The sequence below is a fragment of the Photinus pyralis genome, unplaced genomic scaffold, assembly GCF_008802855.1.
Source record: "Photinus pyralis isolate 1611_PpyrPB1 unplaced genomic scaffold, Ppyr1.3 Ppyr1.4_LG2, whole genome shotgun sequence".
In the NCBI taxonomy this organism is placed as follows: domain Eukaryota; kingdom Metazoa; phylum Arthropoda; class Insecta; order Coleoptera; family Lampyridae; genus Photinus; species Photinus pyralis.
Window position 1 is genome coordinate 37,350,848 of NW_022170403.1, and position 16,673 is coordinate 37,367,520.

General features: G+C 34.3%; 1 protein-coding gene across 1 annotated transcript; it reads right to left on the bottom strand.

Annotated features, from left to right (window-relative positions):
• Positions 1 to 7,331: 7,331 nt before the first annotated feature.
• Positions 7,332 to 10,513, bottom strand: LOC116164877 (zinc finger MYM-type protein 1-like). Its single transcript, XM_031479125.1, has 2 exons — positions 10,120 to 10,513; positions 7,332 to 10,063 (listed from the first exon to the last, which is right to left on the bottom strand). Exon 2 carries the CDS (start codon positions 10,061 to 10,063, stop codon positions 7,463 to 7,465), a length of 2,601 nt encoding a protein of 866 aa, XP_031334985.1. The 5' UTR covers positions 10,120 to 10,513; the 3' UTR covers positions 7,332 to 7,462.
• Between the last annotated feature and the right edge of the window lie 6,160 nt (positions 10,514 to 16,673).

A 16,673-nucleotide genomic window follows, 5' to 3' on the forward strand; every position in this document is an offset into this window, starting at 1 on the left:
TACTTTGTGTTACGCGGCAATACCCACGTGGGTTTTGGAACATTTTTCTCTTTTTTTTTTGAACGTTTTTTAAAAGTCAATCTTTCGACCTTCTTTCTCACTTTCATCTCAAGGAAAAGAGATGAATAAATTAAAGTTAATGGTATGTACTGTAATGGTAAAAGTCGGTAAAACCATAATCAATGAAGGCCGTATAAATGTAGAAGCGATGTATTTAAAATTATTATCTGCAAACATTGACATAGACAATAAGGAACTTGTCCAAAATGGCCGTCAATTTATTTCCCCGGTAAAATGGTAAACAAATCATTTTCCTCAAATTTGTTCATCGTCCTTGCTAACCTATATTCGCGAAACGGACGAGCTCCGCATATTTTTGTAAAACGCACTCAAACGACGACTTGCCCCTTTAATTTTTGTTAGATATTCAATTATCCTATGTGTGGTTGTTAGCTTCAATTGAAAGATAATAAAAGTCCATTGTATGCAAAAAAAACTGTCCTGTTATTAAATTAAACAATCGTCGCATCGTTCAGGTTATCGAACGGAATGTTTTTCTGGTTTATCCAAAATTTATTAAAGATGTCTATATTTCTCGTCCTGATAACATCCAACCTTTCGACCTCGAAGCGCATTTTGTTCAAGTGAAACAAGATTATCCTGTTGCGTTTATATCCGGTTTATACTCCTATATACGTGTGTAATACAACTCACTTTCAAGTTGAGCTGTTATAATGATATTTTTTTAAATAATAATAATAATATATTATCGAGGATAGTATCATGTCAGAATTGCTTTGGGAATTGATTTGAATTTCTTACAAACATTTGTTACAAAGAGGCAAGTCATCTAACAAAACATTGCTGCCTTTTTCTCGCTTTTTCTCTATCACCAACCTTACCTAGTAAAATACAACGGCGACAACTATGTTAATTTATTTTTGTAATTGTCATGTTTCTTCAAGCAATCAAAATTTAAATTTTATTTGAGGTTAGCAACTTTGTTGACAAATCATGATTTTCTTCTGTTGGTGGACATGTGGCAATTGAAATAGAATTGTATCATAAGAAATACAATGCAATGATTTGACCTTGCAATTTCCTTCTGAAAGTTCTTGTGCGTTGTATTGCTCCATATCAAGCGGCTTGTAAGACCTATAGTCCAGGCAATGGGTAGGAAAAAGGGGGGTGTGCTTGTAAAATGTCATAGAGATAAAATTTGGTGAGATGGTAGAGAGAATGGTTTTCTAAACATACACCCAAGTTAGCCAACTCAAAATGCCACCGCTCGAGGGGTGGAGGTAAAAAAATCATGCATCGCTTCATCATTGGGGGTATAACACCCTTGATGTACAGTCATTGACAAAAGTAATGATCGCCGAATAGATAAACCCTTCAGCATAGGCAACCAACATTATCTGTACGGTAATACGGTATAGACGGAGCGACTCCTCTCACTTAATAGGTAATTAAGAATCACGTGCCCTACAAAAGGCCCGTAAATTACGTTGATATTTGTTCGTGTTGGGGTTTTATTACTGTAACTTAAATGTAATTACGTGATTTGATTTATAATTAAAACTAACAATAAATTTATAACAGTCTTGAAATTGATTAATTTATAATAGTAAAATAGTATTTATCACGAATATACAACTTATCACAGCGTTAACTAGTTATTCCTTCGGCATCGAAACGGGAGTAAAGTCGAATGTTCCCGAGCGGTCGCGAGCATTCGAGAACAAATAACGTCATATTTCCGGGAAAGATTACGTCACATCCGCCTTCGTTCTTTTATTATCGCCGATGATTAATCTTTCATGGCGCCTCGATGTCTATGGAAATTTCTGGAATGTTCACTACATTACTTTATAATTACCTTATCATCAAGAACACTAAGTAACGTCCAATGAAACTGAAATATAATCTATGTTAAGATAAAAACCTTCGTTAATCCGGTTGTTTAATCTTTTTATGTGTTACCTATGGAAGAAATGTCTCTTTTAATTCGTTATGCGCATTTTTTGCTTCATTTTCAGTGGTTTACGGTATATTAACCAGACTGATATGATGAACATTGTTAGAAGAAAATTGAATCACGGAATATGATTTACATAATTGCGGTGATTATGGTAATATTTCTTTTGTTACAATAACAATAAAACATCAGCTGCAGTAAGAATTACAAGGCAGCTCATAATATTATTAATCTTCTAAACGCAACACAGTTTATCGACAATAGTAGCATGTCAGTCAAAGTAATAATCAAAATTAACTTCGCCAGTTCGGGCAGTACAATAATCTGTTTTCAACATTCCTACAATCAAGGTTTTTTTACCATACTGTACAAAATTCTGATTTCGACTAAATTGGATTACTCGAGATATTTGAGCATGAAAATAATGAATTAAAACTTATTTAAAAACTTTGCAATACCACCGCGTTGTTCCCCCGAAGTGTAGTATCGAAAGCAATCTTGACGAGCCTCAAACTGACACTACATAAAAGTAAAATGTCTCAATTTCGATATTGCATTCTGCCCACATTTTTATCGTTCAGGTCGCGCCGATCACTCACTGTATGTAGTGTGTACCGTCGTAGCCATACACCGTCCCTTATTACTTATTACGTGATTTATTTACTTTTCATTTAATTCACAATTAATTTATAACGTCTTGAAATGAATTGATGTATAACAGTTAAACTCACATATACACAATTTCTAACAGCGCGAACTATTTTTTACCTCGGCGTTGAAATTGGAACTGTCCTGAAACACAATCCGATTTGCTTATATAGCAAATGCGAGTGTTCCCGAATGTTCTCGAACATTCTAGAACAAAACAACATATTTCCCGGACAGTTTGCGTCACATCCGCATTCGTTCTTTATAGTGGATAACTAATCTTTCATGGTACCTAGGTATTTATCAGGATTTCTGGCATATTCGCTGCTACAATAAACCGACACAACGAAATATCGAAAGATCCTCCGTATTACAATCACTTTTAACGCCAATTATTTTAATCTTACATAATACATTTTATAGTTAACAAAAATTGAGATAATCTTCTTTGTCTTTTTCCCAACGATCTTGGAAAAAGACCAAGAACATTATCTCAATGACCAAAACATAAATTTGATCTATTTTTGGCGACCACATGGATTTTGATCAAAACATGTCATTCTTGCACTGGTATCGTTGGGAACAAGATTAAGACGTGAATTTGATGCATAAAATGTATTATGTAAAATTAAAATAATTTGTCGTTAAAAGTGATTGTAATACTGAGGATCCTTCGATATTTCGTTGTATCGGTTTATTTCCAATGCTTCCGATGGTTGCAAGGATTGCAAAATCGGTGAATTTTGAAATGTGTGGTTACTGTGGCAGGAAAATACTATTTTGAGTATTCAATTTGTACTTATTTTAATTGTATAAGCTGCAGGAGTGAGACTAATTTGGTGTACACTGTATCATAACACTGGGGAACAGTAATTTTGCGGCATGGCAGATTGAAGTCAATTCTGTATCAGACTAGTGTGCTGAATACTGGAAAAATATCAGATTTGTAAAATTGGCTCCAGTTTTTGAGATAAAAAACTATTAACTATTTAAATCAAAAATTTTAGTAAAAATACCAATTTGCACTGAAAAATACTTTTATTAAGTTTGATCTTTAAGAATGAAACAAAAGCAAATATATCTATGCAGTTCACTGACGAAATTTAATTTCTGCCATGGTTCTGCTCAAGACAATCCCTTACTAAGGCCAGCAGTAGTCTACCATCATGTGGCGGTCCCATCGACCTTGGTATCTTTCTTCCATGACCCTAATGTCCTGGTGGAACCGGTCTCCTTGTTCCTCGCTGTAATCGCCCACATTATCCGGGAATCTATCTAAAATGACAATGCAAAAAGTGCACTTTAATGCTCATATTAGCTCCTAATTTGTTAAAATTTTGAAGCATTTTTGTGACTAGTTTTGCATAGTCTGGAGCTTTATGATTCCCTAAGAAATTTTTGATTACTAAAACAAAGCTTACCCATGCCTCAGATTCCATTTGTGTCATATAGTTCACGAATTCAGTGTCTTTTATTAATAAGTGTTCGGATTTGAGGTCCATCGAAGATGCCCGCTTTCAACTTTTCCATACTTAGCGCTGGAAATTTTTTACACACATACTTAAAACAGTCACCCTTCTTATCAAGGGCTTTGATGAACTGTTTCATTAGCCCGAGCTTGATGTGAAGTGGTGGAAAAAGGATATTTTTTCGGTTTAGCAGTGGTTCATGAATCACATTTGATTTTCCTACCTTTTTCGCGCAAAGGCCAATCCTTTTTACTCGAGTTTTTACTCCAATGCAAATAAGATGAACTGATAATTTCGGTCTAATAGCTGATCAGTGAAATGTTTACTACTAAATCCATGAATAGATAACCAAACTTAGTTGGAAATATTCAAATAAATACAACTTTAGAAGGGTAGTTTAAAATTTTGCATTGATTTATTACGTTTCGTTTATCCCAAGAACCAGAATCAATCCAAAAAAACTAAATGCATATAGTGTATATCAAATACCAGTGTTGACATTTTTATTTTTTTTGTTCCGCTGTGAATTATTGGAAGATTGAAACGTCTTGTCAATTATTCATACCACCTTGAATTTCCTATTTCCGATTGTGACGTGCAACTTTATCCTTAACATATTGACTTTATAATTAAGGAACAAGGTAAGAGATAAACAAATTTCTGCACTGTCATTTTGTTCAAGTCGCATTTATTTCAAAGTTTCGCTGTTAACTCAATTTATAAAGCTCATTCTCATTTCTCGTACTTTCTAAGAAAACTCAAATTTTACGGTGTTTGATACAGTTTTACAAAAGTGGCGTGTGGAGTGTGGAAAAGTTTCATTTCATATTCATACTGTTAGTACAGGCAGAGATATATTACTTGCTTAGGTGCTTATCCAGCTTATCAATGTTTCCAACACATCTATTGAGAAAAGTTGTATATTATTTCCAAAATCACGCATATAATCACAAATTCAAAGGGGTGAACGAACCAAAGTTCTTACTCTGCTATCATAAATGCCGTATGTAACTATCTTCAAGATACTTGTTTAAATATTTTACTTGCGGTATCTTAAACCATGTATTTGTTAACTTCTCAAATAAAAATGACAGCAAACCGTGCATGATGTATTATAGAGATAGAAATGCCGTAAAATTATTGGTCGCTCAACGATGTTCCGAGCGCGTAATTTGGTTATCATAATTTAAGTAAATGAAAGAAATTGTTACATAATATATCGATTTGTATTACAGCACACTGTAAAAAAATTAAAAAGATTGAGATAACTTGAAATTGTCTGGTGAAGGTTAACAATATTGTTATTAGATAGTGCGTAATAGCAGTCAATGACAAGATCAAATCTGTTAATAAAAAATGGTAATGTGCACATAAAGCTTTTTGGCACTTAATATTCGCTACTTAAATTATTTTATGATTTTTAATCAGTCCAAAGGTCTGCCATTCGAAAAAATAAAATATTTCTTCCATATGGATCCACCTCGAAATCTAGTATTTATTATTTCAGAAGATTTTGCGGTAGATATAGCATGACCCGAAAAATCAAGCCTTTCTGTTAATAAAAGATAATAGAAATCTACCATTAAGATTAAGCTGAACCAAATAAAGCAATAAAACAACTTGTTATAAGCTTCAAGATAGTATCACTAAAATTGTCAAGTTGTGAAATAACCGCAAGAGATTTTTCTTTTATGACGGTGGGAATAAAATCAAAGAATTAAATTAAGACAGGGCTCGGCAGAGTGTGAATGATGTGATTACAGTTATACTCACAGTTATACTCATTTTTCAACGAAACCAAAATTTTATTTTTTCAACTTTCAACAACAATCAAAGAAAACAGAAATCATAACATTGACAACGTAACGTTCATTTGTTCAATTGTGTCTGTTTTCTTCACGCACTCCTGTAGATTGTTGTGAGAAGTTGTCCAGATGCCTCCGACGAATTTTTCGATGGAACCGCTTGAATTTCTTGTGTTATTGTTTCAATCAGGGCTTTAAGTATACGTGGTTTGTTTATGTAAACTCGTGTTTTGATGTACCTTCATAAAAAGTAATCACAAGGTGACACGTGTGGTGACCGAAGAGGTCACTCTGCATCTCCACGAACAAAATGCGCCGTCCAGGATAATGTTTGCCTTAAAAATTCCCTATCTGTTATCGGCGAGGTTATCGGTGTATGGCATGTCGCCCCATCTTGTTGAAACTATATAGTATTGGGGTTGATAGCGAGGGGCAATTCACGGTACGATAGCGTGTACACCAGACTTCAAAGTTGAGAGACTTCAACTAACTTCACAGAGACTTCAATGGATTTCACTAAGACTTCTGGAATGCTTGTGGACTTCATAGAGACTTCAGGACTCCTAATGGGACGCCTTCTATATGACCTAGATACATCAATTATGGGCAGTAGTATAGGCACTGTAACATAGGTCAAAAACGATGCATTTTGTGCTTGACTTTGTGTGTGAATAACTTGGACTTTTGAGGGCTGGTTAGATTTGAGAATAAAACAAAAATGTGCTCAACAGGGATTTCTTTTTATTGACTTGTACATAGGACCATTTCCTAATAAAATAATTGGGCCGTAAAAAATAAATTCCCTTTTAACAATTTGTACGTCTTCATGCTTTGGCCATTCGTATTTATCCAAATTTAATTTTAAAAATTTTATTTCAAATGTGCCGTTAATCATGATTCTAAGGCATCTCCCAATGTACCAGGTATCTGTTGGATATGGCGATCACACAATTTTAATTATACATAGAGAGTGTGTGTAGTAGTTGTTTTGATAAAAATAATGTTCTAATTTTGCTTGTCACGTTAGGTACTTCAAATAAAGTTCTTTATCCGTTTTTATTGATTAATTCTTCATCACACGGTAAATCCATTCTATTTGAAATGTGATCTTGCAAAGCTTGAATGACTATTTTTGAGCATATTTTTTGGGCAGACCGGAAGTTCATTCGGTCTTCGGATTTAATGTCGCTTTTTGTTAACAAATGTTTGTCAAACTGGTTATAGGGTTTGCTCTCTTTTCATTTTTTAAAGAATTAAACATTTAATTACAATTTGAAATTCTACACATAAAGAATTAGGAAAGGAATTTGATGGAGGAAGGCAGGGCCCGTAACTGCATTATATTTCTACTAGGCAAGGTTACTTTTTTGCGCCCCCTAGAGAAAGCGCTACCAAGGGAAGGGTGCGGGGGAGGGGGGGGGGTAAACATTAATATTTTTTTTAAGAACAAGTTTATTTTTAATAACAAAAAAATGGTAATGTGTAGTTATAAAATCAAATAGGTACTTACTTACGAATAGAAATTCTACGCTCTACTTAAATATTTGAGTAGAAAGATAATTTTACAAACAACATTGTCTGGCTTTTTGTGATGCGAAATCTGATATATATTTATCAAAAGAAATTGATTCTGCAATGATCCTTTCTATGGATAATATGGCAGTATTAGATAATCTTTGTTGGGACATGGTCGATCGTAAATAGTTTTTTAAAAGTTTCAATTTTGAAAAAGTTCTTTCACAAGAAGCACTAGTGACCGGTATTGTTAGAAAAATGTGTAATGCTGTAGCAAAATTGGGATACTCTGCCATTAGATCATATTTATGTAGGTTTTGATAAATTTCCAATGCAGATTGTCCCTGGATATCAAAAAGTTCTTGCGTTTGAAACTTAAAACTTTCTGCTTCTTGAATAAATTCAGTACAATTGAAGTCGTTGGGATATTTATCGCACAAAGCATTGATGCACTTTTCAGTATCAGAAAGACTCATTTTGGACAGAACTGACCCATTAAGAAAACTAAAATCACTGCAAATCTCATGTAAACCTTTATATCTGTTACTTAACTGCGTTATTATTGAATCGATGACTTGAAAAAATAGCTGTTTTTGTTTCGTTTTTGGGTCTAAATAAAAATCGTCAGCAAGCTCACCGCTCATCTTTTTAATTTTTCTTTTTCGAACTTCCTTATATTCCGTTGAAAGAGTGCAATTTTGACAAATCTGCAAAGCATCTCTTTCAGATTTTTCAAAATAACCATCTCTGTTTTCCTTGATTTCTTCTAATAACCCTTTAATGTGTTTGCAAGCGGTATCTAATGTTAAGTCCTTTTTCTGCAGTAAGAGATTTATTTTATTAATTTTATTTAATAGAGATGACCAAAAAACTAAAAGAATTACAAAGTCGAAATTTTTAAGATTTTTTTGAAAATTTTTTGCCCCAATTACTGTTTCACCAGAATATATTGAAACATCAGTCATTTCTTCTAAGAGATCCAAAACCAATTCAAATTGAGTGATAAGTGCATTCAACGCTAATGCTTTGGAAGACCACCTTGTATCACTAAATCCTTTTAGGGTAATATTTAATGCATTTTTTAGTTTAGTCCATCGCACAGTGGAATGCGCAAAAAAATTAAACAAATTTTGAATAATCCCAAAAAAAGTTATTATTTCAGGGCTAATTGAAGCACTGTGTAATGCCACTAAATTTAAACTATGCGCCGAGCATGGGACAAATCTTGCAGTAGGATTTTCTTGCAGTATCCTAGCTTGCACGCCTTGATATTGACCTGCCATATTAGAACCATTGTCATAAGCCTGTCCCCTAATATTTTGAATATCTAGTCCTAGTTCTTGTAACACTTTTTGAAGGATATTGGCCAATGCATAACCGGTTTTTTCTTTTACCTCAATAAACATCAGAAATCGCTCCTCAATTGAACATGTTTTCCCATTTTTCTCTACATACCTTACTACTAATGACAATTGTTCCGATTTCGATACATCAGGGGTTGTATCCAAAATAACACTAAAATATTTTGCCTGTTTTATTCTTGAGACAATTTCATTTCTAACGGCATTACCAGCTATTGCAATTAGTTCGTTTTGGATCTTTGGCGAAAAGTATTTTTTGTGATTTTCGGAGTCTATGTGCTGCTTAAGTATAGGGTCGTAATGACTTATTAACTCTAATGTTTGCAAAAATTTACCAGAATTTGGATGCCCAATTTTTTCTACAGATCCACGCAAAGCTTCGTTGTTTTTGACACAGAATAAAATTGCATCTAAGATACATTTTAGAATATGTTTCCATCTTTCAGTTTCAGACAAAATCATTTTTTGAATTTCATCTGTTAAAAAATGTCTTTTCTTTAAATTAATTTCAAATGTTATTAAATCAATAACACATTTTTTATGGGCCGTAGAATTTTCGTGACTTTTTACCCTTGGACCAATATTATGCCAATCTCTAAATCCAGTTTTCTTTGTAGAAAACTGGCTACTTGCCCCTCCAAATAACAGGCATGGAAAACAATAAATTACATCCCTTTCTATGCAATAAAACAACCATTTACGTTGAATACTATTACCATTTGGCAGAATTTTGGAAAAGTATTTTTTTGAAAATTGCCTAGTATTTGTTACAGGATAACAATCTAGGTTATCTCCATATACAGGCCCATTTTTTATCAACTGTTCTAAAAACACTTTATCTCCCTTCCAATTTACCGGATTGTTGTAATTTATTATTTCTAATTCTAATTCACTACTACTATTAATACTACTTATTCCACCTTCCTTTTCCATTGATTTCAAGTCGGAGGTTACCTGAGTGTCCGTGTCTTCTTTGCTATTGTGTGTCGATGTCGATTCAGTTTCCATTCCATTATTTTCTCCCGCCTCAATTTCTTGAATTTGTTCACTTAAAGTTGCGCTGGTATTATTTTCACATTCGTTATCTCGTTCACTGCCGATGATAGTACTTGATGAAAGAGAACGATCTTGATCTCCACTTCTACACATCTCCTCTTCAACACCTTTTTGTCTTGATCCCAATTTAATAAATGTTTGCATAAGTGAAGCACTTTTCTGATTGACATTTAACTTTTTCGCTCTAATCTTTTTAAATTCTGCCCCCGAAAGCTTTTTTTTGGGTAACATCTGTAATAATAGGTATAAAAAATAAAATGGAAATCAGAATAAAAAAGATACCATACCCTTCTCTATGCCTGCTGGCTGCTGGCCTTGTTGCTCTCTATTTATTAAAACAAGAATCACACTAAATTAAGGTCAGTGAGCTCTTTCGCGTCAATAGACTGCTGAATAGTGAAAATTGAAGAATCAGGATGCACCGTGACTGCGACGTTTACTCGCACAGTCGCACATTATATGAATAAACGTCACCAGCACCAGCGTGTCTGTCGCGTAGATCGGTGCTGCAAGTTTTGCTAAACTTGAGCTTGAATTTCAATACAAACACGTGCAAGTATGCGCTTGGCTGGCGAGTGGCGATGATCTTTTAGGATTGCAGGAAGGGCATTTATTTATGATTTTTGCGCCCCTAGCGGCTTGCGCCTATAGGCATGGGCCTACTCTGCCTATAGGTAGGTACGGCCCTGGTGGTAGCGCTTATATACGATAGTTTTGAAGCAAGCATTTTTGCCTAGAATACATATCAGCTTTAGGGGATGATTTATTGGGGTTTAACTGGATAAGCGAGGCGAATTTATACAAAATCTTCTTCATATGGAGAGGCCAATTTAATGATGCTATGCATATTTTCGCCTAACTGTCTTTAAGAGACAAAGGTAGGGCGACTTAATTTATTCAAATAGATTTTATTGAATATTCTTATTTTACATCGACAAAATAATAAGCTTTCTTGGGAAACGTTTTTTTCCTACACTCAATGAATCATCCAAACCAAGCGTACGTTCAACAAAACAACGGAACGTTACAATAGAATAATGTGTGCAGTACTTAACAAGCGTTTCTTCTTGGGGTATTAGGTAAGGGTACACAATCTTACGGTTAGAGTTTTTTTAAACAAAATTTGTAAGGGCATACACAACACAATCTCTAGTGAACTTTTTTCGGTTTAGTCAAAGACCTTTTCATCAAAAGAAAACTTAATGATGTTATGGTCATATAAACGAGCATAATAAGAAATCTTAGAAACGTTTGTGCGCAATTTTTAACTTGCGGTAAGTTAAAAGCAGTAATTTTCTTCACTATGAATGCATCCACCTAGAAAATTATTTTTCCCGGACAATTAATGTTTGTGTTAGTGTAACAACGGAAATTATTAAACCAGAAAATATGCTTCTATTTCAGAAAAAAATGTGTAGTCATGGAATTATTCGCTTTTATTACCTCCGTTATGTACCAGAGCATATAGGTACTCTTACTTGCAGTTGGAGATATAGTCTTAAAAGCCACTAAATTACGTCCTTTATTGTTTTTCAAAACTTTGGATTTAGATTCATTCGCTTTTTCAGCGAATGTGCGTATGTTCAACCATGATTAAAAATTGGTTTACCTAATGATTTGGCACATGTATATCAAGGCAAGAAATTGCATTGGTACATTTTTACGCAACTACTAAAAAAAGTGTTAGATTACTTTTTTAAACTATTCCTAAATCGAGACAGAACTAACACTGACTCTTATGGTAGTTCATTGAGCTTAAACTATGACTATGAAAATAATTAGACATTTTTTCTTTACTTCTTGATTTCAAAAGGACAACATTTGTAACGGGAGTCGGTTCACGAATGTTACTTAAATTTTGTTTTAAGATTTTATATCGATATTTTGTGGTATGTTCTGGTCAAATTTACCTGTGTAGGGGCGTCAGATAATAATCCCACTGCAGAGGACACTGCGTGTCGTAGGAGGCGACTAAGCAATGGCAAATCCGCCGCAAACCTAGCGCTGGAGTTTGGAGGGCGAAGGATGTTTGTGGATTGACACGATTTTGACTTCTATATTTTACCGATAATGACTAATTTTTCGATTATGACGACTTTAGTATTACACTTTTTTCATTTCTCCATCCTACCTCTGGTTAATCTTCATATATCTTTAAAAAATTTAACTTGGGGGTGGTTCTTGTTATGTAATTCGAGAAACAAATGTGCTTCGGCTCAGTGTTGTTAATCAGTGATCCTTTTCTGACCTCTTAAGGATAATTTTGGATTAAGGATATTAACGTCTATGCCATGGTTCTCTGTCTGAGAATAAGCAATATTGATCATTATATTCGTGGATTAAACATTGACTCGCCACGTCGATTTTGGTGTGCCCGTTTCATGTCGCAAAAGATTGTCAGCAAACAAACATAAAGGAAAGATTCAATTGATTTCAATGGGCACGTAATTCGAAGTCTGATCTAAGTTTTAACCTCTAATCGTTTGATGTTTTTTTACGAACTATCCTCAATTATCCGTATATAGGTACCCTTTGGTCACTTGGTGATGTTATTTTGTGCGAGGGCTGGGATTAGAAATTTTCCAAAAATTTCCAACATAACTGTAGAAGGCATAAACGCATAAATGACGAGATAAATGACTTGTAGAACTCTGGTGTTATTTCAATTACCAATAGTTCTGCGGGTAAGCGCCAAGTAACTCCATGTCTCATCACGACGCATAAAATGTCGGTCGTGAGAAAAGAACCGTCGCCTACATTTTATATAAATAGTTCAGTACTTAGATCATTAACAAAGATGAGCAGCATAAAGTATTTAGGTCACAACAGTAATGAATTATAAAGTAATAAAGTTTATGTTGTAGGTACTTCAATTTGGTTCCTTTAGGTCAAGGCGAACATAATTAATGTTGCATTCTAAGACCGAGATTAATTTACGGAAATTTTTTGTTTGTTTATTTCTCACCGCATTTGCATACTATTGAGGGAATTCTATAAACGATTGTGTTTTTGAAAACAGACGCTAATTTATTTATTTTTTAGGGAAATATAAATTTCATTTGAATAATCATTACGAATTTTTATTGCCGTTTGTATTTGTGGGAAATTTATTTTGCATAACTGTATTTACGTTAGAAATATACATTCAAACTGACAATTTCAAAAGTGACAATCGCCAAAACACAATTAGATTTGGATAGCGAATAGAAAGAGAGGATACAAGAGGGATGCCTTCTTGCATAATTTCATTTGGAAACGATTGACGACAAAGTAAAATTGTTGAGTGATTAATTACTCAATGGTAAAATAGACTGGTCCACTTTTATAAAAAGCAGCGTTTTAACAGGTTCTAGGGGCATTTCAGACAACATTTGGCCAAATAGGCGTTTTTTACTAATTTGGACCTGCTGAACACGAATATCGATGTTGGCATCTCGAAATCTGAACAGGAAGTTCAGAATTCAAGATGGCGGCCAATTTCCGAAAATGTTGATCTTTTCACTCATGCGACCGATTTTTTCGATCTAAAAACGGATTATAATGTTATTCCTGACGGAGGTACGGCACGATAATAATAGTGAACAAATGTTTAAACAATGATTCCATAGTTTTTCTAACGTCAAAGTGCGTAAAAGTGGAAACCTTTTTTTCATAGTACTGTATGGCTACTGTTTAAATTTGTTCACATCGTGTAATTATTAAATTATTTCTGTTTTGGCAAGCATTTTGGTTCCTGTGCGTCGTGTGATAGATATCCGCGATGTTCCATTACCTCACATATGTATGGAAGAATTTCCTTTCATTAGAGGAAAACAAAAGAAACGAGTTATTGTCGCATCACCTTGAAGACGCCTCATTTGACGGCGTACTGGTGATTGCTGGAGGTTTCAGTGATGAAAGAAAAGTTTTCTGTAACCGTCAGACGACACAGATTTCCTCCTTACAAGCTTTTCACAAGGAAGCGGATACTAGGATAACGCTACATATACATATGTATTTCTGTTGCTTCTTCATCACTTCGAGAAAATACTGGCAAACTAAGTTTGGTTGCTGACCGGTACTTCAAGAAAGATATGTATTTGTTCCTATCCATAATGTGGTGCAGAGGAACTGGCCAAAAGCAGTAACGAATAGCCTGTTCTTTTACGCTATCACAGGAAGTGATGTCACGTCATTGCTGTTGTGAATTTCCACGCTTGGATACATTTTTATTTATTTATTTATTTATTTTTGACCTTTATTTTTAAGCAGGGGGTTTCAGGCAAGGCTGGTCTACCAACCCAACCCACTAGACATTTACAAATATCTATATATCCGAACTCGGATGTGAACCAGATAGTGTTTCAAAAGCGCTCTTCCTTACTGTTCACGCTGGGTACCATACTCCTCAGCGAGAAGATATATCTTTTGCAAAAATCTTCGTGGAAAAACTATACAAGGTTGGTATCATAACTAAGTACATGAAACTTCACTTGTTCAGAGTATCGACCTGGCTCGCATATTTTAGGTGGCGCCTTTTCCTCTATTTAGGTAGCTGATACCATAGTTTCCACCGATGGTGCGCGTCCCGCTTAGTTCGGTAGGGAGAAGTCGCTACCAGACGTCCGTTTGGAAGAATGCGCACGTCCCTGGCCCCATCTCGGTTAATCAAGTAGGACTTCCCAGAGTGGAGAAGTATTGCCAGGTTTCAGAAGCTGCGAAGCTTTAGATCTAACAATTCTGAACTCCATTCTCTTGGGATTCCATCTAATCTTTTCTAGCATTTCGTCCATTTCCCTAATTACGACATATCAGGTGTAAATCGCAAGAGGTACTTCTTTGACCCTAAACTCTGAAATGTCGCTCAGACTAGTATATCTATCCTTCATTTCCTGGGGAAGGAATTGAAAATGGCTACATTCCCATTCTCCCAACGTTAGATTAATTCCGAAGGCTGCTCTAGATATCGTCCTTTGTCGTTGTAAATAGGATTGCTCGTCAAAACTTTGTTAATGTTGCAAGGCTCAACTGACTTGTACATGTACTCCCTATATTCTCAAGAAGACGATTGACCTAACACCATGAAAATAAGATAAATTTGGCTACACTTTTCTATATGCTTTCATACTGGCATAATAATAATATATCCTGAGTAATTAATACCTAGCAAAATAAGAATCTTCCGAAACACCGCAGTTTAGTTTAACTCCTTCATTTTTTTTTCATTTAAAATTCGAAAGATTGTAGTTATCTAAACTTTATAAGGAGAATTATGCAATATAAACGCTTGTCGGGAATACTTATACGTGTCAGGATTACTAGAAACAATCGTTTTGCAAATCCTCCTTTTGGCAAGGAGAGCTAGGAATTTCTTAATTTTACGCATCCTGCCGCTAAAAAAACTATTACATTATTGTTAAAACAATAGTTAACTATTATTATCGTGACGTACGTCAGGAATAACATTATAATTAGTTTTTAGAACGAAAAAATCGGTCGCATGAGTGAAAAGATAAACATTTTCGGAAATTGGCCGCCATCTTGAATTCTGGACTTCCGGTTCAGATTTCGAGTTGCCACCATCGATATTCGTGTTCAGCAGGTGCTAATTAGTAAAAAAAGCCTTGTTGGCCAAATGTTGTCTGAAATGCTCCTAGGACAGAAAAACTTCGAAAAGTGAACCAGTCTAAAACCTAATGAAATATACCCAAAATAGTAATCCAAAGTTTCATCAGTTTAAAAGGCAATTGGAAACCAATTTCTGTGCGAAAACTACTTACTTTTTATAATTTTCTACATTAGATGAAAAACATGAACAATAACTGTAAATAATAATTGCATAATTATTTTCATCTGCAAAAGTTAATGTGTTTTGTTTGAGTTTCAATTTTCCACAAAGGAAATAGTCACAAGGGTATCTGTTGTATAGGAGACATCGAGGGAGACATCCTCGGAGACATCTTTGGAGATGTGGGTCATTTTAAATATTACCTAAACGGAAAGAAATTTATTTGTTTGTACAGGGTGTAAATCGAAAAGTGGAACATAGGCGTTTAACATGGGAAATTACTTTTTCTTTGCGCAAACGTTTCCTAATTATTTTACGCAAAAATACTTCAAAAAAAGTTATAGAGATATAAATTCTGCATCTAAATCATGTGAAACGATTATTCTACCTCTTCTTGTACGCGAAAAAATTAATTATAAAGATTCTGTTTTCACGAGTTTTTAGTCTAAGTAGCCATGGGCTATGTTTTTCTTTTATCATAGTCCATGGCTTTATAGAATTGTAGTGAAGATCTAGAGATATATGACGCGAAATCAATTGTCTGAGTGCAATCAGAATGACAGTGATCATTTTACATTTTTGTGCGTTTTTATTTGTTGAATTGTTCGTGTTTAATTAATATGTACGAATGAAAATAATAATGGACTATTTGGCATTTCCGTAAGTCATCAAGGTAACGTGCTTTCTTCGGCCAGCATCAATTTTCATCACAACAATTACATTGTTTGAATGAATTTTGAAAATGATAGTTTAGCGAGTAAAAATAGAAATAGGCTGGGAAAAAAAGAAATCACCAAGAAAAAAAACAGCCAATAAATTAATATTAAACTGTATACCAGAATTATTTATGAATGCATATTAGAGACTAAACATGAAATATTATAATAAATCCAGATACTTTAGATATTGGGTGACCAGTCCAAATATCCTACACATCAAACAGAGTTCTCTTTATAGGCCAGTCAAAATCGACACAAAAAATCGCTAAATTCGCAAAACATGATGTATCTCTGATTTTTTAGTATGTTGTTTGGACCCATTAGAGTAGTGTATACTCAAGTTTGCAACTCTCTA